Below are 24,873 nucleotides of genomic sequence, written 5' to 3'. Positions count from 1 at the left end.
GTTTTTGAGATGAATAATTTTATGATATGAGATGTTTATTATCCCTGGTATTTAGATGGTTATTTTGGATAATATGGGTGATGTTCATTTTATTTATGGACCAAAAATTTAACCAATTATACACATTATACGTTTAGACTATATTAACTTTTTAATACCCTAGATGTAATTATAACAGAAATTATTTTTAATATGGAAAGAGAGATGGTGTTTTGGTTGAATATTGATATTTGAAGTGTATTACGGTAGTATGGAAATTATTCAACACGCCCCCCACGTGTTGCAACACGCCCCCCACGTGTTGGCTAAGAAGCTGCCACGTGTCCAACACGCCCCCCACGTGTTGGCCAGAATGCTGCCACGTGTTCACCACGCCCCCCACGGGTTGCAACACACCCCCACGTGTTGGCTCCCACCCAAAAAATCCACCCATCTGTAATTACACCAAATACTCCCATTTTTAACAAAAACACCAATATTTTTTCCATACCAAAAAAAAGTAGCCTAATTATAAATATTACATATACAAAATATGGATGTTAACTTAAATAAAGTAATTTTAGTTATTATTTCCCTAGTATTATCGGCAAAATAATAGTGATCAGCAGCATTACTGACAAAATACGACAACCCAATATATTATGTGTTACTCTAATTTTTTCTTTCTTTGGCTTTTTCATCCTCTAACGCCCGTTTTGTTCTTTCTGTCTTCTTTTAGATGCATCTTCTTTTTTTTCAAGCTAAAATTCACATTATATATGTTTGTTAAAAAAAAAATTTCCTCTGCTCTATTTTTTCTTCTTTATTTTTTCTTTCTATTTTGACTCTATTCCTTTCTCGTGTTCTTGCTCTACCCTCTCGTGTTTCACCCATTTGTGGGTGATGAAACGGAAATAACACTCTTTCATTTCGCGGACAACGAAACAAAAATAATGCCCTCTGATCTCACGGATGACGCATTAAAAATGGCTCTGGCTCTGTTTCGCAGACGTTGCATCTGAATGGTGACAAAATCTACTTCGCAAGAACTTCATATCAGTTCATTTGACTCACTTTCACATTAACTCTTGTATACCACGTATTGTATGTATAATGTATTTAAGAAATTAAAATATTTATTGGCTCCCTATACTTATATTATTAAATTATTCCAGCAATAATTAAGAGATGCAAAAATAAGATAATTTTGGTATTCTATAATCACTATTATCTTGTTCCTTCTGGTATTCTAAACGAGGATACTGTTTGTGTTATTGGGAATGGAATTGGCTATTTAAGAAAATTGGTAGTCTTGATATCTGATCATGCTCACTTGTTGTTTGATTTCCACTAAGAAGTGGACGGGTTAAGGAAAGCCGAACTTGCTAAATCTTTCATTGAACCGTAATGGTATTAGGGTAAGTGATTTGAGGCACATGGATACTTTCCCGCAAAAGCTTGATCTTTTGTTATCAGATGCAGCATCAAGGTTCAAAGATTTTAAATATGGAGAGGCTGGAACCGTTTATTGCAGATACTGTGAATGTTATGAGTGATGCTATAACACAAAAGAAGAAGATTTTGGTTGAACATTCCCTTCAGATCTCCGTCTTCTTGAGCAATTGGAGGTAAACTTCATCTATCGTCGTTCCTCTATGGCTGCACATTCCTTTCTTCTTTTGTTTCATGTTATTACTTATAAACTAACACAACTCTTAATGTGAAGTTGTAAGGTTCAAGAACAATAAACGTCTTATATTATTGCTTTGGAATTTGAATTGTATTTTCTTAATGTTGCCAGGACGGGACGCCCTCATATTCAACTGATCTATTACTAATTTCTCAGAGGTCACAGTTACGCTTTCATGCTTCTAAAGGCAAACTGAGGATTTTTTGTGGAAGAAGTAACTTATTCCCTCCAACTTTTGGAGGTTTGGGATGCAACATATTCATAGTGACTAGTGAGGAATTGATGTATTATTCTGTTATCTGTAAGCAGTGGTATTATTAGATTAATGCAGTAATTTGATATGGGGGATTTACTCTATAATTTTGCAGTTTTTGCAGGAATGCTGAGTAGTTAAAGTAATATATGAATTTAGCTATATGAGAATAACATTTGTCTTTGCCTGTGATTCATCTAGTAGAAATAATATTGTACTTTTAACAACTCCTCCATTCTCAATAGTATCTCCATAGTTTCAGTGTTGTGATTTTGTTCTATCTGATCTGTGTTTTCACTTTTCAGTTATCACTTACCATTTCAATTTTAGGAGTGAGGAATGAAAAATTTAAATATTTTTAAAAATATAAAATGCAGTGTTATCAAGCAATTTGTCCACGCAAATTTCTACCGTCAATGAGCAGCAAACTTTTTTGCTACAAGGATCAATAATAACAAAATAAGGAGATAAAAATGGTGTGATAAATGTGTTGCAAAAGGAAGTTATTTATATAATTGAGGGGAAAATGTAGAAGAATTTGGGCAATATAATTTAAGTGATTAACATATTTTATTACATGCAACATTTTATTTCATCACAATTATTCTCATGTTATGTTTCACAACACCATATACAAGTCTCAAAACTATTTGATATTGGTTTTTTTTCCAGCACATTTTAGTAAATAGAAAATAACTTATTTAATAGTTAGCCCATTCATTTACTTAAATAGATATTGGAATTGGAAAAAAAATAATTTAACTAAAATTGAAATATTATTTGTTTCTTTAATCTAGATATTAGTACACAAAAATTGGAAAATTAAAATATTTTCTTAATGATTAATATATATTTTTATTTTCTCCCTGTTAATCAGATAAAAAAAAACATATAAACTTCAAATTGAAAAAAAAAATAAAATAAAATTGAGTGCAAAATAAGATACAAATTTCTCACAAAGAAAGATGGTTAAAATGAAATAAAAGACCAACACATACGAGTGTTTAGCTGCATTTAGCTCTCTCTCTCTCTCTCTCTCTCTCTCTCTCTCTCTCTGGTCTGCAGTCCTTTGATAGCAACAGTGATAGAGAAGCAATGGAGAAAGGAGCGACTAAGAAGAAATCATCACCTCTCTCTCTGCAACAGTTCATCACTATCACCACCCCTCTTCTTGACTTGGAAAAGGTACCTACTTCGTAGCTACATAACACACATTATTCAAAAGCTTTCGCTTTTCTCGTTTAATCCATTGCCCATCTTTGCATACTCGTTTTTTTTGTGTGTAAAAATGGAATTAGAACTGAATAGACTAATATGACTCAAACCCTGCAACTAAAGTTTCCAACTTTCGGAGGCCTCTCCGTATCAATTTACGAATTCAAGACCAATTTTTACTGTCCCATGTAATAGCAAGTGTTCATGGGGTGATTAGAAAAGTGGAAAAGATGATAATTTTGCAAAGAATGGTTTATGTTGGGTGGTGACTTCAGAATGGATGAATGATGGGGCTTCCTTTTCAAATTTTCTCCTCTGTTTTGTTTTTTTCGGCGCTTAGGAAGCTGAGATATCAAGCTCAATCGCCACGGGCGCATCAAGGAATCTGGATACTGCTCAAAAGAAAGGTTCCACAATCCTTAACTTGAAGTGTGTGGATGTCCAGGTTACTTGTTTTTCAGTTCTTCACTTATGATAATTTTATGTATGATCTTATATTCCATTTTGTTTTCTTTCCTTTTTCATGAGAATAAATGAGTAATTTGAATTTTTATGTTATGCCTTATTTTATAGTGTGCTATTTGAGTAATAAGTAATAATTGATGAGTGGAGTTTCAGTTGGTATTCTTATATGGTGCTTCTCTTCCTTCCATTTCATGAATATAGACAGGGCTTATGGGAAAATCTCTGATTGAGTTCCAGTCTACAAAAGGAGATGTTCTTCCTGCACACAAGGTGAATGATTGACTTTCTTTTATCAATTACTTTGCATTTCATAAATCTCTGACTGTTATATCGTTCAACTCATATTTGAAGAAGTTATCTTTAGTACTCAGTTTTATATGAACCTATTCGATTGTTCACATTTCTAGGTCTTTAAGTAATTTTCTATATGTTACATTTTCTTCCGCCTTCTGTTATTGACAGTAGAAATACTTTCTTCAATTATTTTGAGACTTGTATGTGGCAAAAAAGGTTGCCACAAATTACTGATAAGACAGTTTTCTTATGTTTTTGATCAATATTGTTATACTCTCAGGAGTTGATGAAGTCTTATTTTTGCAGTTTAGTACTCACGACGTCGTCGTTTTAAAACTCAACAAGGCTGATCTAGGTTCTCCTGCTCTTGGACAAGGTGTTGTTTATAGATTAAAGGTAATTCTTAAGTCTCTGATTGATTCAATTTATGGAAAGAAAATTGCCCATGCTGTTAGCTACAGGTGATCCTAGCATTGGACACAACTTTGACTTGCTGGTTTGATACTAACAGGACTCGTCAATAACTGTTGCTTTTGATGACATACCTGAAGATGGTTTAAACAGTCCCCTAAGGCTGGAAAAAGTTGCAAATGAGGTATGCTGATAAGTTCACAGTTGCTTGTTATCTCTTCTTATATAGAATGCCTTTGCAGATTGGTTATAAATAATAGCATTGCTAGACTGGCATTTCGTTTTCCATGATGTGTTGTAACACTCAATTGGTGTTAGTAATGTCAATCAGAAAAAAATAGTTATTCATCTATGTTTGTTAGTTACCATGTGAATTTTTAATATTGTACGCACACACTTTATCACTTTGCTTAAAACTTTTAATACTTTTTTCTATTGAAAAATATTTTATCTGTTTTCGTCTCATTTTCTTGCTTCTGAGTTCTTGTATGCTGTAAATATTCATTACTCATGCCTCATGCAGGTGACATATCGCAGGATGAAAGATGCATTAGTACAGTTGAGTAAAGGAGTGCATAAGGGTCCAGCTGCTGATCTAATTCCGGTCTTATTTGGGGAGAGGTCGCCAACAATGTCCAAGAAGGATGTTTCCTTCACTCCTTTTAATACCAAACTTGATCACTCTCAGGTACATAACCTATTTTCTTGTATGGCTTTTTCTTAAATAACTTATTCATGACTCTTCTGCACTTTCTGTAAATTATTTTCATTCAATGTATTATTTATATTTTGTTGGTGCATGCCTTTGTAGTTATAATAAAGCACGTGTATTTACTAGTTATAGCTATTTAATGTCTATTGCTATCGATAGATCGATCCTCTTCCTCTTGAATGCCCAATGGGTTAGGGACTAAATTGCAAAAACGTTTTCAACTTAAGAACACTAACACTCAGTACTATAGTAGTATGTGCAAAACAAATACAATCAAGAACGACGTAATTGGATTTATTTTGCTAATTAATCATTTGAGTGAAGAAGCCTTCCCATTTAATAATAGTGGTTTTTCTGTGGTATTTCATCATTTTAGCTTTGCATATCCGCCTTGTGATCACAAACTTATGTATTTTAATTTCTGGTTTTTATCTGCAAAGAAAGGTGCAATTTCAAAAGCCCTATCTTCGAAGAATGTGTTTTTGCTACATGGACCTCCTGGAACTGGGAAAACTACAACAGTGGTGGAAATTATATTACAAGAAGTTAAACGTGGATCAAAGATTCTTGCTTGTGCTGCCTCAAACATTGCTGTTGATAACATCGTTGAGCGGCTAGTTCCACATAGGTATAGTTATTTATCCTTTTGGCATTACAATAGTCGGTATCAATCTAATTGGAGTCTAGCACTAACAGCTTTTACATGACAACATTGATTGATGAAATTATGTATAAAACAGAATACTATAAAATCATATATATATATATATATATATATATATATATATTACTTGTTCATAAAGTCGAACTTTTTGTTTAGGGTTAAGCTGGTGAGAGTAGGTCATCCTGCACGCTTATTGCCTCAAGTACTGGACAGTGCACTGGATGCTCAGGTACATTATGATGACTTCTTATCCCTCTTTCTTCTATAATACCACTCTACAAAAAGAAGAATTGATTATAAACAAGAAGAATTCAAGAAGAGAAGAGATATACATAAGAACAACAATGGGTTCTTGTAGGGCTACAAAAATAGAAGCAAATAATCATCTTTAGAGTCACTCTTCAAATCCTCCTCCTAAAATATTAACTGATGAATTGGTATCATGGTATTCTTTTGGTATTTATGCTTCAGTATAATCGACTTTTATATCCTTTGTTCTTGAATTTCTTGTTAGGTACTACGAGGAGATAATAGTGGCCTTGCAAATGACATTCGAAAAGAAATGAAGGTAAAGTCTTAGAGTAGAAGTTAAAGAACTGATTTATTATCATTTGCCAAGGTTGATGGTGATCATCTAGCTGACGCTCAAAAGAACCTCTTTTTTTCGTTCAGATTTCATAATTGATGACACTATCAATTTCATGTATCATAACTAGATATAATTACAACAACCAACCCTGAAGAGAAAGCTATGAATGGAAAAGATAATATATATGAAATATAATTTTGCACTAAATATGATGTGTTTCTTTCAGGCATTGAATGGAAAGCTATTGAAAACCAAAGACAAAAGTACAAGGAGAGACATACAAAGGGAACTTAGGACTCTATCCAAAGAAGAGCGCAAAAGGCAGCAGCTTGCTGTAACAGACGTACTTAAAACTGCAGATGTAATATTGACTACTCTGATTGGGGCCTATTCTAAGAAACTCGACAATATGTCATTTGATTTGGTAATTATTGATGAAGCTGCTCAAGCACTTGAAATTGCATGTTGGATTCCTCTGTTGAAGGTAATGTTCATTGGCATTTGAACTATATTTTGATGTTGTTCTCAACATTAAATATTTACTAATGCTTGTCTCTAAACATAGACCTGATCAGCATTAAAATACAGTTTTATAATCACACAAGCCTAATGTCATCTTGACTATACTGAACTAAATGGAGTTCAATGTTTTAGGGCTCAAGATGTATCCTTGCAGGGGACCATCTTCAACTTCCTCCAACCATTCAAAGTGTTGAAGCTGAGAAGAAAGGTTTAGGAAGAACCCTCTTTGAACGACTTGCAGAAATATATGGAGACGAGGTCACATCTATGCTTACAGTCCAGTACCGTATGAATGAACTCATCATGGATTGGTCTTCTAAAGAACTTTACAACAGCAAGGTGCTCCTTATTGTCTTCATATCGGATCACTATTCTAAATATTTTATTAACTCTTCATGCAATGTTATTCTGTGATGACAGATCGAGGCTCATGCTAGTGTTGCTGCACATATGCTATATGATCTTGACAATGTGCAGAAGACATCGTCAACTGAACCAACTCTTCTTCTCATAGACATTGCTGGGTATGTGGGACTATTTCATATATTGAAAAATTTATGTCCTTAGAACTGCTTGATTAGTCGGAATATGTGGACCAAAGACATGACATTCTCTTGTTAATGAGACTTTGCATACCAACATTCTAATTTTTTTTTTTTTTGAATGATCTATACTAAGTGATTGGTAGAAACAGTTTTCCCTAGCCAGTCAAGAATTTCAATATTTGAAAAAATTGCATCACTAAAGCCTGGAACAATCATTATATTTCATAATTTACATAGATTTTTTGATATCCTAGGAATTTACATAAGCCTGCAAAGTTGTTGCAAATTCAAACAGTGTGTAATCAGTTGCTTGTATTGATGAAATTCAGATGTGATATGGAAGAAAAAAAAGATGAAGAAGATAGCACCCTTAATGAAGGTGAAGCCGAGGTTGCTATTGTTCATGCCAAGAGACTCGTTCAAAGTGGTGTGCTTCCTTCTGATATTGGAATTATTACCCCATATGCTGCCCAGGTAAGAGATTTCTTTTGCGTGAAACATTGATACAGATGTTCAACAGCTTGTTTCATTTGCTAGTGTTTTTGTAACTCGTAGTAACCATTATGGCAGGTTGTTTTGCTCAAGATGTTGAGAAACAATGAGAATCAGCTGAAGGATGTCGAAATCTCAACAGTTGATGGCTTTCAGGGAAGGGAGAAGGAAGCCATTATTATATCAATGGTCCGATCCAACTCAAAAAAGGAGGTATTTGTAACAAGGCCGCTATTTCCTTCTATATAGTATTTGGTTGACAAATTTTCTTGGTATAAAGTATAAGAGAAGAAACCTGGGATTTATGTTTCAGGTGGGCTTTCTGAGTGATCGCCGGCGTATGAATGTGGCTGTGACACGGGCACGAAGGCAATGCTGTCTTGTCTGTGACACCGAGACAGTCAGTAGTGATGCATTTCTGAAGCGGTTGATAGAGTATTTTGAAGAGCATGGCGAGTATCAGAGTGCATCCGAATACCAGAACGAGTAGGCTGAATTCTCAAGGTTAATGTTGCTATTGCTGCTGTCTTCAGAACTATTGGTTGTTTTGATGATGTTGCTAGTAGATCTATGAAGGTTTTCTCAATCCAAGTCATGTATGAACTTTCCCAGAAACTCATACTTACAGAATATTAAGTTTTGTTACAATAATTATTATGCTAAGCAAGGTCAAGTTGCTGATTTTGACTCGATTGGTGAATTTGACAGGGAGTGTAAGACAAAAGCAAGGGTTAACATGAATTGTCAAAAAGCTGCTAATTAATGTGTCTGATGAATGGAAAATGGGAGAAGTAAAGGTGCAAATTTTGGAGAAATCTTTCATCTCTACTTTTCATACACATTACATTGTGTTAATGCTTATATAGGTTGGTCATTTCCCAAAGCTTGAGCAATTATAGGAGATAAAACACTAGAGACTTGTCAGAATTCTTGCATATTATTTATTTTCATAAATCATTCATACCACTGTTATGCTTGTCTTATTTTATGTGATTTTGTTTTTGTTTTGTTTTTTCTTCTGACTTATAACCTATCTAGTGAGTTGTTGAACTTGATATACCAATAATCATCGTTTTCCTCTGTGAACTACTTTGCCAGAGCAAAACATAAGATTGAAAGAACAATGTTAGAACTTAACACTCCCAAAAATGCTAAAAGTAAGTCAACTCATAATATTACTACTTGTAGACTGATATTATTATTTAGTTATCTCTATTATCATAAGCTTCTTAGTTCTTTCACACACTGGTAGTCTTCTATTCTAAGCTACTTCCTACTCTTACATTGCTACCAACAGATTGAAACTCAGCAAGCATAAGACAAAACAGGAATAGACTGGAGAGTAGCAGTAGAACCAAAACCATCCTATCTATGCTTAGGCCGATATGCTAAGTACTCGCTTATCTAACTAGATCTCGACGCTATAAAGGATAGAGTAGTTCTCTTTTCCGAAAAACCAGGTAAGTTTCTTAGAAGTTCCAGATGGAAGAATAGAAATCAAGCTCATAATTTGTTTCATATGCTTCCAACTGGGTGGATTCAGATTCTGGAAAATCTGCAATTCCATGCATCCCAATCAGTTCCTCCCAGTTAACACTGTTGTCAGAAAACAGGCCTAGTTGAGCATAGTCATCGCACGATGCAGCTTCAGGCACTGTCGAGCTCCCCGAGCTATCGGTTCTTTCTTCCTGTATTTCTGCTTTCAGTATTCCCATCTGCTGAAGAAACTCATGAAGGTCTATCTGTGGCTTCTCGTGAAGATCTCCAAGCATCGCCTCCGATGATGCTCGAGTGTTTTTCTCCTCTGGAGGATCTTCTTCTGCATCAACTTTGCTTTCTTTTACACTCTTAGTTTCACCCTTTGGATCATTGGATGAACTAGGAGATTGATTCACAACCCCATTCTGCTTAAACTGCTGAAGCCTCTGATGGATTAAATGAACACTAGGTTGAGCATTCACATTGAGTAGTCCACAAGAAGGGAACATTGAAATGAAGTTCTTGGATGGCATCCATTTGAATTTCCCAGATTTGATGGGAAAGTTGGAGCTCGGTTTCAGGTGGGGAAGGTTAAGATACGCGTCCGGTCCATAGAGCCTCCGTGCAGCCTCGTCATAAGCCATGGCGGCTTCTTCGGCCGTGGCAAAAGAACCAAGCCAGAGCCTGGTTCTCTTCTTTGGCTCTCTGATCTCAGCAACCCATTTCCCCCAAGTCCTTTGGCGAACACCTCGATACTCACACGAAGCGTTCTGGGGGCCGCCTTTCCCTCGTGTTGGACCCTTCTTCCATGGCTTCAAGGGGGATTTCTTGGTAGTATCCATGGTTGATGTTGAGAGAGTGTGATGAGTGTTAGAGTGAGTGGTTGGTTATGCATGTTGGTGCATGCAAGGCGCGGAATATGTAGGAGCAAGAATGGAGTTCGGTATAAATGTTTTCACGTTTGCAAAAAAAAAGAAAGAAAAGGTAGCATGTGACCGTTACCTAGTGAATTCTCATTGTTTCAAATCTCATTTTTTTGTGAAATCTAACGAAAAAAATCTTCACTTATCACGTATAATTAAATCATAACAAGTTAAATGGTTGAGAATTCGGTCAACACTGGTAACTATATTGTATGAGATTTTCTTGTATACTTAAAAAGAATTTGGTGACATATATATTATGCAGCGTTGACTTGAGTTATGGGTTTTGTCTGTGTCTTCAAAACACGGGTTATATAATTTTATACTTTTTGTTTACTACGCTCAAGACACTTTGAATCTATGACAAGCGAGATATGAAATGATAAGGCAAGACAAAGGATATAACGTGTAATTATGTTAAATTATTTAATGATTTTTAGTTATTATTTTTATATAAAAATATTTTTATCTGAAGTAGCAAGTCACCTTAAAGTAATAAAAAAAAAGTTAAATAACAATTTTTTTTGGAGTGTTCATGGTATCTTTTAGTTTAATAGACTGAGGATTATGAGTTCTATTTAAGGGTTTGTTGTTGACAGTTTAATAGATCGAGGATTATGAATTCTATTTAAGGATTTGTTGTTGACTAATGAATTGTTGCATGTACAAAATGAAATTCGAATACCAACATTTACTTAAACAGATTAGTGAACTAATTACTAGATCAATCCAACTTAGTTTAAATAGCATATTTTAAAAATTCAAAAGGTAAACAGCATGAGGTAAATTAATATAGTATTTTTTTTTAATTCCATGTTTAACATATATAGGAGAACTCTAAAAAAGGGTGTAATGAAACAATGGCACGTTAGAAAAGATTAAGAATAAGATAAATTTTGTTTTTTATGATATCAAATTATCAATTTCTGTTTTGGCAGTCACGGGTCCAGCATTATGTGGAGCTTGGATAGCATTGCCACTTTGCCACGATGGCCCGTTCAATAAATAAAAAAGAGAAAAAAAATATCCTAAAATATTTTCCCTATTTTCATAGAGATAATAACTCATAACTCTATTTGAGAATAGTTTTTCGAGTGTTTCAGCACTTTTTTTTTTCCTTTAAACCAAAGTGTTAGTTAAACTAGTAACGTCTCTTAGCAAGTATGAAAATGGTGATATTAGAGAGCACAATAAGCATGCATGTCAATGGGTAAGTGAAGGCGTGGTAGTGTGTGATACAAGATCCAAGAGGAAGAATTGAATGATGTTGAGGTGGGTGATTGATTACAATATTATATCCAAAGAGAGTGGTTTGAATGAAGTGTCTTGACACTTTCTTGGATTCTATTTCCATAAATAAGAGTTGAATTTGATCCTCAAACAACTCACGAGCTATATATATTCACATGTTGTGTTCTCATACACAGCCTGATTCTCGAGACTCAACTTCACCTTTATCCCATTCCCATCTTCTGCTCTTCTTCCTCTTCATACATATCATGCATTAACTATCAGAATGTTGATCAACTCAGTCTCACAATGCATTCTAATTAAGGGTTGGTGGAAACTCAGGTGCAGTCGCCTTCACGTGAAGTTGATATCTGAGAGCTGTTAGATGAAAATTTAGTCAAATCAGTCAAATCATCTAATGGCTCTCAAGTATCAACTTTACGTGAAGTCAACTGTATCTGAGTTTCCACCTTAACGGAATACTTGAGTTTGTGATATGGAGCAAGATACTTATTCTGTGGAAAGTTAATAAATTGTAGAAGAATAGATATCCGAATTGGTTTTTAAAGGATTTTAAATCGAACATTTTAGTCTCCAACAAATTTTTATTTTCTAGAAATCTTAATCAAGACTTACTCTGAAGTCTCAATGAAAATATTGGTCTCTCGTCGCTTTAAATCAAAATTTTAATGTGTTGGACAAATTCTAAATACCAACAAATTTTATTATAAGACAATTAGGTTTCAAAAGAAATCACTTTTAAATAAATTATTCTCTCATCAAAACAAATAAAAAATGGGTCTATCTGACGAAATTAATTTTAAGGGATTTTCAGAGAATGAAAATTTATTTGATCTAGAATTTTTTTAATGACTAATTTGGGTGTTTGTTTATTATGAGTATAGAACTTGCTTATAGAGAGATATAGTCTCTATGAATTCTGTTGTACTTTAACCGATTAGGTTGATTATGAGAGTGTAAGTATAATTTTCACCAACTATCTTTTTACTTACAATACTCCAATTCTTGATATTGTTTAAGAAAAATAAATATTTAATTATTTTAATGAACTCAATGTTGATAAGTTGTGTTAAGCACATTACATTTGCATATTTAATTAAGGACTAGATCAATAAAATATACCATCAGCAATCTTACAATAAAATGTACAAAATTAGAAGAACATAATGCAAACCAAATAAGCAATGGTAGGAGGATATATTGATTTCAGTTGGATCTAAAACTCAAAAACAAAAAAGGACATTATCAAAATACTGAAAATAGTGCTTAGGCTTGGACCTTACAATAAATATATATAGTATTTAACTTTGAACTACTGGAAGAGTGCTACAAAAAATGAAAGAAATACTTACAAAGATGAACAACTATACTGATATTAAAAAGATTAAGCCAATTCCATCAAAAAATAAAAGCAGCCTGGTCATTTCAATTTTGGGCGAGTTCTATGCAGGCTTTCCCCTTTATCCTTCAGCTTCTGTAGTGTGTGTTTCTGATTTCTTAATGATCATTCTCAAATACATTAGAACAGAATGTAGAAGGTTTCTTCCAAGGAATTATTGGGTCACAGAACCAAACTTAAGCAATCCCTCCTGCATAGAGAACGCAAGCAAATTAACAAACAGATGAGCATATGTAATGTAGAAATGTTACATGCAACTGCAGGGATCATGATGGAAAGAATACAAATGAGGAATCAACTCGTTTAACCATCCAAATCTAATAAAGTATTTGAATGCTCTAAACACAGAATAGTGGAAGCAAGGGACCAATGAACAATGCTCACCAAAGACAAGTGATTGTTCTTCTTGTTGCCCATAATATTCACTTTTCTACTAGAGGAACATTTTTAGCTTGTCATTTATTTAAGCCTTTCTTTCAACTGCATGATGATCTGCACACGATGCATAGGCTTGTTGCTGATTTCTTCCAATTTTAAAACTATTGATGTGATGCTCGCATAGATGAGCTCCGTAATTTGTCTACTGAACCTGAGAACACAATTTCTACTTTTTTGATCACAGATATGCTCATATGTATGTTTTTTTCCTAGAAGGACTATATTCTTTTCTATTAACTTCATGAAGTTGTATTATGGATTATGATACCTTATATCCTTATAAAAGATGCAAGTTCTTTTCTTGCCAAGGAAGCCTTTTTCTTTGCTTCAACACATCTTGAAAAAGCCTGATAACATACACAAAATGGGCACAAAAAGTTTCCTTCTGCATCAATCTGACTAGTCAGGCAGCTTTCATGAACCATAATTGGACAAGTAGTTGTTCTACAAACAAGCAATTTACCGCCTTCTTTACACTTCATACAAACATTATTTTCTGTCAGCCTAGTGCTTGTTGAGATATTACGTCCAGAAGTGCAGCGAGAGCTCAATAATTCGTGCTTTTCTGCAGCAAGACCAATTTTTTCATGCTGATATTCGTCACCATCACTTAATATCACTGCCCCACCAGCTTTATCATCTGCAGCATTAGGTTCCTTCCCTTGAGCACCTGTTTTTCTTTTAGATTGCAATTCATGAATTACATTGAGTGCCTTATGTGCAGTATTGTCTCCGTTTTCAGGAAGAACTCTGTTTGTGAGCAGAACTTTTGTTTTAACTGGTTCATCTTTTTGTTGCTGACAGTATTCAATGTCAGATGTATGCTTCATACTGATTGAAGCTTGTGGCTCACCATGAGAGACTTCATTCTGGTTACTGGATTTACACTGAATGGAAGCAAGGTGCTGATCATGACTACCCTCTTCAGACACTACTCCCAGATTTTCCTGGACATCCTTGTCGGTATGATTTTCTATTACCTGTTTTCCATGGGGAGGGACTGACTTCTCTTTGTCGGAATCAACATTTAAAAGTGAATTACATCTACTCTTCTTTGCATTTACTTCATCACATTCCATTTCAAAAGCTTAGCTCCATCCATTTCTAAATTGGGTAATGGTATCTGATTTTGTTTTCCCAACAGAAGTAGTCCATTAATTAGCATAATGATAAAGCTATCATCATAAAACATATCCCACAAAATAATTAACTAGTAAACAAATTGCTGTACACAATTTTACCTCATCCAGTATTTTTTGGAGGACATCTTCACAACTGCTAGAAAAATCAAACCGAACTCTTGAATCCAGGCTAGCTGATGTAGCTTCATCACAACCAACTCTATGAGCAGAATCGAAAATTTCCTCCAAACATATAAGAGCAATCAATTCCCTTGTCTTTCCACAAAAATCAGCTCGTGCAACAGGGGCCGCACGAATCAAAGCCGGCGAACAAAAAGAAAAGAAACACAATCATGAATCATCAATTTTCAGAATCCAAAACAAAAAGAAGCTCCTAAAATAAGGGATGGCTAGCCAAGTCAAGTGAGCTGTTTCAGTTTACATTTTGAATTTATATTCATATCATTTCATAATCAAAAGTAGATCATCATTATCTTGACAAAATTCAAAAGCAGTAAATAAGATGAAAAAAAAAAAGAAATCAGTAAAACTATGATTATACTGAAGAAACAGTTCAAGTGGAAACATAAACAAGAAAAACAAAACAAAATCAAAACTTTAAGAGAATAATAGTGGCATTATACCCGGTAAAATAGAAATGTGGATTTGTTTGCAGCTTGCAACAGATTGAATGGCCCAAAGCCATGGAAAGCAAAAAAAATGGTACCAAATTCGAATAGCAGAAAAAAAAGCTAGCAAACAACAGTGTTGCAATTAGTTACATCTTTTTTTATTCCAATTGCAGTAACTGTATCAAGAAACCCAGTCCTCAACGAAATTTAGTAGCGCAAGCAAAAAAAAAAGTGAATAAAATCGAGTAATTTAAAAGAAAAATCTAGTGAGAAAGGAAAAGAACGTACTTGAGAATCGATAGATGCGGAGGTTTAAGTGGTGCTGAAATCTTCAAGAGAAGGAGAAGGTGAAGGAGAAGAAGCCATAGATGATTCCATCAACTAGTTTAACCCAATGTTATGAAAACCGGTTCGAACCTTTCGGTCGAACCGGGGGAACTGCGAACTAATAAGAATTACAATTCGGTTATATTTTAAAACCGCAAAAAATGAAAATCAAAGTTAAACCGATGAATTGGCCAATAATTGATCGGTCGGACCGAACAAAAACTCGGCTGATTTTCTTATTTTTTCCAAAAAAAGCCAAAACACAGCCGTTTAACATTATGATCTACTAATCAGTAACTTCCCCAACCCTTACCAACCCAGTCTCTCTCATCATCCTCGAGTTGGTTGTTCCTCTCAATGCCGGTGAGATCAGTCCATCTCTTTCATTCAGCCACCGAACTGGTCCTGACGACATCGCAAGTTAGGACTTCAAAGCTCACTCGGTCCCTCACTCCTGTTCGTGCAGTTAACGTCTCAGACTCAGTGGAAGCATAGTCGCTGGGCTCGCCTCCTATCTCCATCGCGAAGCTCTCTTCCACTGTCACCGATGTCATCTCTGTTCTTCTGTCACAAGCTCTGTTTCTGCCTCCATCGCTAGCTCTATTCTATGCTTCATTGTTTCTAGCCAAGGTTCTGGAAACCGGATCAGACCGGTCAATTTAACCAAAAACCGGTTATCTAATCGGTCCAGTTGAGACTCAGAACCGTCCTATAAAAAACCAATAAAAAATTCGATGAATTGGTGGTTAATTGATGAACCGGACAAGCCGGTCGAGTTTTTATTGGCACCGGTTTTTTATTGTTGGTTTGAAAAAACGTCGTTTTGACACATAGAAAAAAAAAATTGAAAACCCATTACCGAACGTCTGAAGTCTGAACCCACATAGCCGCAGCACCGTTTGTTCAGTCCCTCACCTCACCACACTCAACCCTAATTCCTCTTCCAATCTTCCCCGGTTCCCCCAACTCCAACGAAGAGCAGCCACCATCACGGCTATCCACTCCTCACCGTGGGTCGTCGGTGCTTCTCCCCCCTCGTCCTGCTCCTCATCGTTTCTGGCTGTCACTTCTTCTTGCTTCCCCTCAGTCTTCCCGTTGCTGCCTCTTCGCTCCGCACCGTGTCCCGTCATCGTTTCAGACGTTGCTTCTCCTTGCCGTCGTCGTCTCTCAAAGATCTGCTTGGAGCTGTTGGCGTCGCAGTCTCCGTCATCGTCGTCTTCGAGCCCTCTCACTCCTTCTCTTTCTGTCCGAGCTGAATTTCCTTCCTCCCTCGCCGTCACTTCCCTTCCTCCCTCATTGCCAGTAAGTGCTGCTACTTCAATTTATGGTGTTGCTGATTTTCTGAAATAATGGTTGATGGTTAATTTGAATGATTCTGTTAAATTTTGTTTGTTGTGTTAATTTTGTTGATGGAATTCTGAGTTGGGGTTGATGGTTGATTTCAACAGTGGTTGTTAATTTTGTGTTCTGAGTTGGGGGTTGTTGGTGATGTGATTCTGAATTTAATTTGGATGCTGAGTATGAATTCTTTGTTTAGTTTTTCTATTTTTGGATTTTCTAATTTTGGATGCTGAGTTCTCTGTGTTTGGATTCGAGTTTTTATTGTTGAATACTTGATTAGATGTTTTTGTTAAAATTTTTTGTGATTCTAAATTCTTTGTTGCTGGTGGGTTGAGTTTCGATGTAAGTTTGTTATTCTGAATTCTTTTTTGTGATTGTTGATTATGATCTTTTGGGTTCTGGCCTCCAAAAGCAAGAAGTGTATGTTGTTGGAGGTAAAGGAATTGCTCTGAGATGATGAACCTGTATAGGAGAATTATGTAGCACCAGTTTATTGTTGTGCAAGAAGTCAGAGAGAGTGAAAGAGAATTTGAGAATGAAAAAAGAAATTGACTTAATTATGATCTTTAGGTATCTTTTACACTGAAATATACAAATATTTATAATAAGTTGCTTTAGTTTCTATAATATCTACATGTATATTAAATTTTAAATAAGTTTATTATATATTTAATTAAAATGGTTCAACCACGGTTTGACATCAGTTGAACCATTGAACCAGTCACTTGACCGGTTCAATGATCGGCTCGGTTCTCGCAACCTTGCTTCTAGCTTCTAGGTATTTTTTTTTAGCAATCATTGTTGAATAATCTGTGAACTTGTTATGGGGGTAAATAATTGTTAATTAATCTGTGAATTACTAGGTTGAATAATTGTTGAATAATTATAAAGGAGAAGAGAACCAGATTCTCGACGGTGCTCTCTTATTCATCTTCTTCTTATTCGTTGTTCCGAAAGTCCAAAGAAAGAAGAAGCGGCGAAACGAAACGATGTCGTACGACGACGTTGAGATCGAGGACATGGAGTGGAACGAGGAGCTTCAGGCATACACGTACCCTTGCCCCTGCGGCGACCTCTTTCAGATCACCAAGGACGATTTGAAACTCGGCGAGGAAATCGCTCGCTGCCCTAGCTGCTCCCTCTACATCACCGTCATCTACAACATCGAAGATTTCTCCGATCACAATCGCAACAAACCTCTCCAACCTTCAAATCCCCAATCCCTCACCGTTGCTTGAATTTCCAGGTTACTATCCCTGTTTCCTCATATCGATTTTCCTTTCTGTTGCCGCTTAGCTTAATTGCACTGTTTTTTGCACTAATCTGTGTGTTTTACTTTATGTATAAACTTTTCTTTCTTTTTTTTTCTTTGTAATAATTTGTTGAGTAGTATATTAGAGATAGAAAGAGAATCTTTTGGCCAAAGTTATGTAACTTAGAGATGAAATTTATCACCTTTGTCTTTGTATCGTGTTTACTTTTAATCCCTAACCCTAAATCAACATATAGTGTGTCTTATATATACGTTTGTTGGAGTATTATTGGTATGTGATATAGCTGATAGGTATATTCACTCACTTTGCAATTTGCATATCATACCTCCCCCACCATTGGTTTTGGTGTTGCCGGCCATGCTCACATGTAGGACTGCATATAGAACTTAGAAGAACTGAAGAAGTATGGGGGTATATGTGAGCTTTTAACAAAATAAGGGGGTGTTGAATTAGTGAATTAGCGTTTAAGTTTTACCCACATTGATTTGAGAATAAGTTTGTGACAATCTATTCTCATTAGTACTAGTTTGTCATATGCTAAATGCTGATGCACTGATCACTAATTCTATGCATAGAATAGATTATCACTTGCTAACAAATCTATGGTTCCCCCTTTCTTTTTGGGTCTAATAATGCCTGTTCCCTGTTGTTGACTATGAATTGTGTTCATTACTATGAAATTTCACTTCTTTTTAGTTCCCTTCTGCCATGTTTATGCCTGTTTCATTTGGTCTCGAGTTTACATTGGAATATAGATTTCAAGGAAGTGAAAATCAAAGGAATACGCTTGATTTGAATGTATTGTATTTATAGTTTTATACTGAGAATGTTGCATATTAGTGCTCTTGTGAATGACGGATCTTCTTTTGTATAAATGACTAAAATTGTATAAAACCACTATATTGCAGGTGTCCCGGAATGGAGGCCGGAACAAGTTTTGTCACAGCTTTTGACTTATTGTAGCATGCACAGCACAGGTCTTGCTTTGCATATCGGAATTCTTGTTATTTGAAATGAGAAGGGAGAGATAAGCGTCACCAGAGATTATATAGTACAGAAAGAGCGCTATTATTTCTGTATCATTGTTATGTGGGAAACTAGCTTAAGCTTTAGTTATTGAACTTGGTTGAACTTTTGATAGGACATTGATTCTTATAAAATAAATCATCATTGGTATATTTATGAATCTTTTATTTTATTTTGGAGCTTATTCATTATTCTATGCTATAGCTGCTGAGTAGTATAAATGGGCGAAAACTTTGGTGCAGCAGTTATTTGACCATGTGATTAGTCAATGTGTTTGTCCTATCAACTTGGTACCTTTTGGCAATGTTAGTAGTTAACTAGATTTATAACTCAAATATTTGGTAAACATGATCTACTTATTGTTTGTCCCATACGAACTCATAATCTAAGCAAGTGAAATATTCTGAATAGAGTGACGATGATAAGGGCCAAATTAATAGGCTTTAGTTATACCCACTTCAATATCATTCTGCGCTTATCAAATTCTTCCGGAAAAGTAGTCTCTATGATTCCTGGAACTGTCATGTTGATTACCGGAAATAAAATTCACTGTTTGGAAAGAAAAATCAAATTAGATTGCATTTTTCTGCCAGAGGAATCAAATAGTGAATTTTATTTCCGGTAATCAACATTGCAGTTCCAGGAATCGTAGAGACTACTTTTCTTATATCATGCTTTCCGAAGATAGTGCTTGGGCTTGGACCTTACAATATATATATATATATAGTATTTAACTTTCAACTTTTGGAAGAGTGCTACAAAAAATGAAAGAATTATACTTACAAAGATGAACAACTATACTAATATTAAAAAGATTAAGCCTATTCCATCAAAAAATAAAAGCAGCCTGGTCATTTCAATTTTGGGCGAGTTCTATGCAGGCTTTTCCCCTTTATCCTTCAGCATGTGTAGTGTGTGTTTCTGATTTCTTAATGATCATTCTCAAATACCTTAGAACAGAATGTAGAAGATTTCTTCCAAGGAATTATTGGGTCACAACCAAACTTAAGCAATCCCTCCTGTATAGAGAAAGCACGCAACTTAATAAACAGATGAACATATGTAATGTAGAAATATTACATGCAACTGCAGGGCTCATGATGGAAAGAATACGAATGAGGAATCAACTCGTTTAACCATCCAAATCTAATAAAGTATTTGAATGCACTAAACACAGAACAATGGAAGCAAGGGATCAATGAACAATGCTCACCAAAGACATGTGAACGTTCTTCTTGTTGCCCATAATATTCACTTTTCTACAAGTGGAACATTTTTAGCTTGTCATTTATTTAAGCCTTTTTTTCAATTGCATGATGATCTGCACATGATGCATTGGCTTGTTGCTGATCTCTTCCAATTTTAAAACTATTGATGTGATGCTTGCATAGATGAGCTCCGTAATTTGTCTACCGAACCTGGTAGCACAATTTCTACTCTTTTGATCACAGATATGCTCATATGTATGATTTTTTTCTACAAGGACTATGTTCTTTTCTATTAACTTCATGAAGTTGTATTATGGATTATGATACCTTATATCCTTATAAAAGATGCAAGTTCTTTTCTTGCCAAGGAAGCCTTTTTCTTTGCTTCAACACATCTTGAAATAGCCTGATAATATACACAAAATGGGCACAAAAAGTTTCCTTCTGCATCAATCTGACAAGTAGTCAGACAGCTTTCATGAACCATAATTGGACAAGTAGTTGTTCTACAAACAAGCAATTTACCGCCTTCTTTACACTTCATACAAACATTATTTTCTGTCAGCCTAGTACTTGTTGAGATATCATGTCCAGAAGTGCAGCGAGAGCTCAATAATTCGCACTTTTGTGCAGCAAGACCAAGTTTTTCATTCTGATATTCGTCACCATCACTTAATATCACTGCCCCACCAGCTTTATCATCTGCAGCATTAGGTTCGTTCCCTTGAGCACCTGTTTTTCTTTTAGATTGCAATTCATGAATTACATTGAGTGCCTTATGTGCAGTATTGTCTCCGTTTTCAGGAAGAACTTCGTTTCTGAGCAGAACTTTTGTTTTAACTGGTTCATCATTTTGTTGCTGACAGTATTCAATGTCAGATGTATGCTTCATACTGATTGAAGCTTGTGGCTCACGATGAGAGACTTCATTCTGGTTACTAGATTTACACCGAATGGAAGCAAGGTGCTGATCATGACTACCCTCTTCAGACACTACTCCCAGATTTTCCCTGACAACCTTGTCGGTATGATTTTCTATTACCTGTTTTCCATGGGGAGGGACTGACTTCTCTTTGTCGGAATCAACATTTAAAAGTGAACTACATCTACTCTTCTTTGCATTTACTTCATCACATTCACTAATATCAACTTGCTTTCCGAGTTGGTATCCCATCACATGCTCATCAGCCGACTCAGCCCTGTTCCTCTTGCAGGGTATAATCTTATCAAGTAAAGACTCTTTCGATGATTCATTCACCTTCTCTAAAATTGCAAACATTGGGTTCTCTTTTGCTCCCATGTTTTCACAATAATTGTGATTCCCATGATCTCTTTTCCTAAGATCATCGCGTACGTTGTCATTGACATGCACTGTATTCTCATTCTGATGTAGCAATCCACTAATGTCTCTTAAATGATCGGCATATGGATGAGTACCTTCAACGATTGATTCTTTTAGCTATTTGACAAGAAAGAAGCGACACCAACCAATAAGAATGGTAAAAAAAGAAAAAATGTATTAAACTCATAAGCGAAAACAACAGAAACACATTCTTATTTTCTTAAGTAACTTTGAATCACCTGCTGTAAGTCACATTTGATAGTGCCTCTTTTATGCATAATAAATGGGAAAACATTCCATTTCAAAAGCTTAGCTCCATCCATTTCTAAATTGGGTAATGGTATCTGATTTTGTTTTCCCAAAAGAAGTAGTCCATTAATTAGCATAATGATAAAGCTATCATCATAAAACATATCCGACAAAATAATTAACTAGTAAACAAATTGCTGTACACAATTTTACCTCATCCAGTATTTTTTGGAGGACATCTTCACAACTGCTAGAAAAATCAAACCGAACTCTTGAATCCAGGCTAGCTGATGTAGCTTCATCACAACCAACTCTATGAGCAGAATCGAAAATTTCCTCCAAACATCTAAGAGCAATCAATTCCCTTGTCTTTCCACAAAAATCAGCTCGCGCAACAGGGGCCGCACGGATCAAAGCTGGCGAACAAAAAGAAAAGAAACACAATCATGAATCATCAATTTTCAGAATCCAAAACAAAAAGAAGCTCCTAAAGTAAGGGATGGCTAGCCAAGTCAAGTGAGCTGTTTCAGTTGACACTTTGAATTTATATTCATATCATTTCATAATCAAAAGTAGATCATCATTATCTTGACAAAATTCAAAAGCAGTAAATAAGATGAAAAAAAAAGAAATCAGTAAAACTATCATTATACTACTGAAGAAACAGTTCAAGTGGAAACATAAACAAGAAAAACAAAACAAAATCAAAACTTTTAAGAGAATAATAGTGGCATTATACCCTGTAAAATAGAAATGTGGATTTGTTTGCAGCTTGCAACAGATTGAATGGCCCAAAGCCATGGAAGTGATGACGCAGATTCCACCATTTCAAACTGCACGTAAAATTTTTTTAAAAAAATGGTAACCAAATTCAAATAGCAGATAAAAAAAAAGCTACCAAACAACAGTGTTACAAATAGTTACGTCTTTTTTTATTCCAATTGCAGTAACTCTATCAAGAAATCCAGTCCTCAACGAAATTTAGTAGCCAAGCAAAAAAAAAAAAGTTAATAAAATCGAGTAATTAAAAAAAAATCTAGTGAGAAAGAAAAAGAACGTACTTGAGAATCGATAGATGCGGAGGATTAAGTGGTGCTGAAATCTTCAAGAGAAGGAGAAGGAGAAGAAGCCATCGATGATTCCATCAACTAGTTTAACCTTCTCGTTCTTTTTGTCCCCCTTTTTTCTCTTTTCTTTTTTTTTTTTAATTGAGTGCGATTATAAAAATTAACCACTTTTATTTATAGAATATCATATGTTACTTTGTGAATTTAATTTAAGGACGCTTCTACGGTGCTGAATGCCTAAAATTTCAGCAGCCGCTGAAATGAGTTGTCATGATGGAAAGAAGGATGCGTGTGGTGTTGGGTATAACACGCGCAGACAAAAATGATTCCTGTGCAAGAGTGACAAGATGCTGTTGAAATTAGATGAATAATTGTGTTAATTATAAGTTATGGTTTATTATGATTAGATGTTTGGACTGGACTTTTTTGTGAATATAGCCGTTTATAGGGTTACTGATGGACTTCGGGTTCATTATAAATGTAAAAAAATATATAGAACAACTTTTGGAAGAAGTTGGACCGTAATATTTAGTCATTGTAATGAATTAGACCGAAAAGATAAAACAACATGTTTTTGAATGATATTTCATCAACATTAATTCAAATTCAAATAATAATGCAATAGCATGGGTCTTGAAAGAGAATTAAAATGCATAAACATTAAGAGTAATAATATCATGGGCCAAACGACATTCTCTGTAGTAGTATATTATTTTTTATAATATTAAATAATAATAAATCTACTGTAATACAATGTACATATCAATAATGTCATAAAAAAATATTTTATTTTTTTATTAATATTAAAAACAATAAATAATAAAACTAATATGATATTGTACAAAAGATAAATAATATATGATATATTTTTTTATCTTAATAATAAATAATAAAGAATCTGTTATGTTACTGTATCAATAATAAATAAAATATTTAATTTTTTATATTTAATATTATAATACTTTATGTTGGTAATAAATAATAATAAAACTACTATAATAAAGCCCAAATAACAAATAAAATATGACATATTTGTATTATTATATTCTTTAGGGTTAGTATCGTTTTGACTGTCTTAATTGTTAGATAATTATAAAGAATTTATTTCAGTTATATTATATTAGATTTATTATTATTTAATATTATCAAAAATAATATATTACTATAGAGAATGCTGTTTGGGCCCATGATATTATTACTCTTAATATTTATGCATTTTTTTTTGAGACTTATACTATTGCATTATTATTTGAATTTAAATTAATATTGATAAAATATCATTCAAAAGCATGTTGTTCTACCTTTTCAGTCTAACCCATTAGAATGACTAAACATTACAGTCCAACCTCCTCTAAAAGTTGTTTTATTTTTTTTCCTTTACAATGAACCCGAAGTCCATTAGTAATTCCATTAAACGGTCATATTTTTGTCTGCGCATGTTACACCCAACACCACACGCGTCCTTCTCTCTATTATGACAACTCATTTCAGCAGCTGCTGAAATTTTAGACATTCAGCACCATAGAAGCGTCCTTTAATTTATAATGGCATGTAGCAATATAACTTTTTCTTTTTAGGGCTGGAAATGGGTGGCAAAACGAGCCGAATCCGTCGGGTCGATCCGCTAAACCCGCTAAAAAAGGCGGGTTTAGGCTAGGATTTAGAACCCGCCAAGTTTAAAAAATCTATCAAACTCGCACCGCTAAATTAGCGGATTTTGACGGGGTGGGGCGGGCTGGTCCTCTGGGCCTAAGATTTTTATTTTTTTTATTTTTTTATTAAATAAAAGAGTGATTACTATTATAGAATTTTTAAACACTTTTTTTTATTTTTTGTTTTTATTCTTCTTTTAGTTATTAACTTTATTTATTTTATTTTATAATTTCGTATATATGCTCAAATTATGTGACTTATTTTTTAAAATAAAAATGATTCTATTGACAAATATTATTTTGAACAATTTTA

The 24,873-nt window shown here is 34.6% G+C and overlaps 4 protein-coding genes and 1 long non-coding RNA gene across 8 annotated transcripts; 2 read left to right on the top strand and 3 right to left on the bottom strand.

Annotated features, from left to right (window-relative positions):
* Positions 1-2,945: 2,945 nt before the first annotated feature.
* LOC130936840 (uncharacterized) lies at positions 2,946-9,216 on the top strand. Of its 3 annotated transcripts, XR_009068183.1 has the most exons (17): positions 2,949-3,107; positions 3,478-3,582; positions 3,804-3,872; positions 4,203-4,292; positions 4,408-4,491; positions 4,831-4,995; positions 5,460-5,647; positions 5,840-5,912; positions 6,198-6,251; positions 6,499-6,756; positions 6,927-7,133; positions 7,215-7,318; positions 7,669-7,813; positions 7,910-8,044; positions 8,145-8,427; positions 8,540-8,988; positions 9,129-9,216. XR_009068183.1 is itself a non-coding variant. In XM_057867002.1 (16 exons), the coding sequence occupies exons 1-15, from the start codon at positions 3,018-3,020 to the stop codon at positions 8,319-8,321; spliced, it is 1,944 nt and encodes a 647-aa protein (XP_057722985.1). In that variant the 5' UTR covers positions 2,949-3,017; the 3' UTR covers positions 8,322-8,335; positions 8,540-9,070. The 3 variants fall into 3 exon arrangements, 1 of the variants encoding a protein (XP_057722985.1); XR_009068182.1 differs by lacking the exon at positions 9,129-9,216 and having other exon boundaries at positions 2,946-3,107; positions 8,540-9,070; XM_057867002.1 differs by lacking the exon at positions 9,129-9,216 and having other exon boundaries at positions 8,145-8,335; positions 8,540-9,070.
* A 57-nt stretch (positions 9,217-9,273) lies between these two features.
* LOC130936841 (dehydration-responsive element-binding protein 2F) lies at positions 9,274-10,152 on the bottom strand. The gene has a single exon (XM_057867003.1). It carries the CDS (start codon positions 10,150-10,152, stop codon positions 9,301-9,303), a length of 852 nt encoding a protein of 283 aa, XP_057722986.1. The 3' UTR covers positions 9,274-9,300.
* Positions 10,153-12,676: 2,524 nt separating this feature from the next.
* On the bottom strand, positions 12,677-16,304 carry LOC130933387 (uncharacterized). The gene is made up of 4 exons (XR_009067699.1): positions 14,563-16,304; positions 13,590-14,444; positions 13,268-13,472; positions 12,677-13,073 (listed from the first exon to the last, which is right to left on the bottom strand). It is a non-coding gene; the product is annotated as an uncharacterized LOC130933387 (long non-coding RNA).
* Positions 16,305-16,461: 157 nt separating this feature from the next.
* LOC130933386 (diphthamide biosynthesis protein 3-like) lies at positions 16,462-19,194 on the top strand. Its single transcript, XM_057862985.1, has 3 exons — positions 16,462-16,703; positions 17,606-17,988; positions 18,925-19,194. The coding sequence occupies exon 2, from the start codon at positions 17,732-17,734 to the stop codon at positions 17,978-17,980; it is 249 nt and encodes an 82-aa protein (XP_057718968.1). The 5' UTR covers positions 16,462-16,703; positions 17,606-17,731; the 3' UTR covers positions 17,981-17,988; positions 18,925-19,194.
* A 30-nt stretch (positions 19,195-19,224) lies between these two features.
* Positions 19,225-23,247, bottom strand: LOC130933383 (uncharacterized). 2 transcript variants are annotated; one of them, XR_009067698.1, is made up of 6 exons: positions 22,903-23,247; positions 22,581-22,674; positions 22,055-22,257; positions 21,832-21,936; positions 20,256-21,709; positions 19,225-20,061 (listed from the first exon to the last, which is right to left on the bottom strand). XR_009067698.1 is itself a non-coding variant. In XM_057862984.1 (5 exons), exons 2-5 carry the CDS (start codon positions 22,666-22,668, stop codon positions 20,579-20,581), a joined length of 1,527 nt encoding a protein of 508 aa, XP_057718967.1. In that variant the 5' UTR covers positions 22,669-22,674; positions 22,903-23,247; the 3' UTR covers positions 19,225-20,578. The 2 variants fall into 2 exon arrangements, 1 of the variants encoding a protein (XP_057718967.1); XM_057862984.1 differs by having other exon boundaries at positions 19,225-21,709.
* Positions 23,248-24,873: the final 1,626 nt, after the last annotated feature.

Source organism: Arachis stenosperma, chromosome 6 (genome assembly GCF_014773155.1).
Source record: "Arachis stenosperma cultivar V10309 chromosome 6, arast.V10309.gnm1.PFL2, whole genome shotgun sequence".
NCBI lineage: Eukaryota > Viridiplantae > Streptophyta > Magnoliopsida > Fabales > Fabaceae > Arachis > Arachis stenosperma.
This window is presented reverse-complemented; position numbering and strand designations above follow the sequence as displayed.

Coding starts and splice junctions, on each gene's coding strand:
- LOC130936840 (XM_057867002.1), top strand. CDS start 3,018: ATGGAGAAAGGAGCGACTAAGAAGAAATCATCACCTCTCTCTCTGCAA. Junction 7,134..7,214: donor AAGAACTTTACAACAGCAAG/GTGCTCCTTATT, acceptor CTGTGATGACAG/ATCGAGGCTCATGCTAGTGT. Junction 7,319..7,668: donor CTTCTCATAGACATTGCTGG/GTATGTGGGACT, acceptor GATGAAATTCAG/ATGTGATATGGAAGAAAAAA.
- LOC130936841 (XM_057867003.1), bottom strand. CDS start 10,152: ATGGATACTACCAAGAAATCCCCCTTGAAGCCATGGAAGAAGGGTCCA.
- LOC130933386 (XM_057862985.1), top strand. CDS start 17,732: ATGTCGTACGACGACGTTGAGATCGAGGACATGGAGTGGAACGAGGAG.
- LOC130933383 (XM_057862984.1), bottom strand. CDS start 22,668: ATGGTGGAATCTGCGTCATCACTTCCATGGCTTTGGGCCATTCAATCT. Junction 21,937..22,054: donor TCCAAAAAATACTGGATGAG/GTAAAATTGTGT, acceptor AAACAAAATCAG/ATACCATTACCCAATTTAGA. Junction 21,710..21,831: donor TCAAATGTGACTTACAGCAG/GTGATTCAAAGT, acceptor CTTGTCAAATAG/CTAAAAGAATCAATCGTTGA.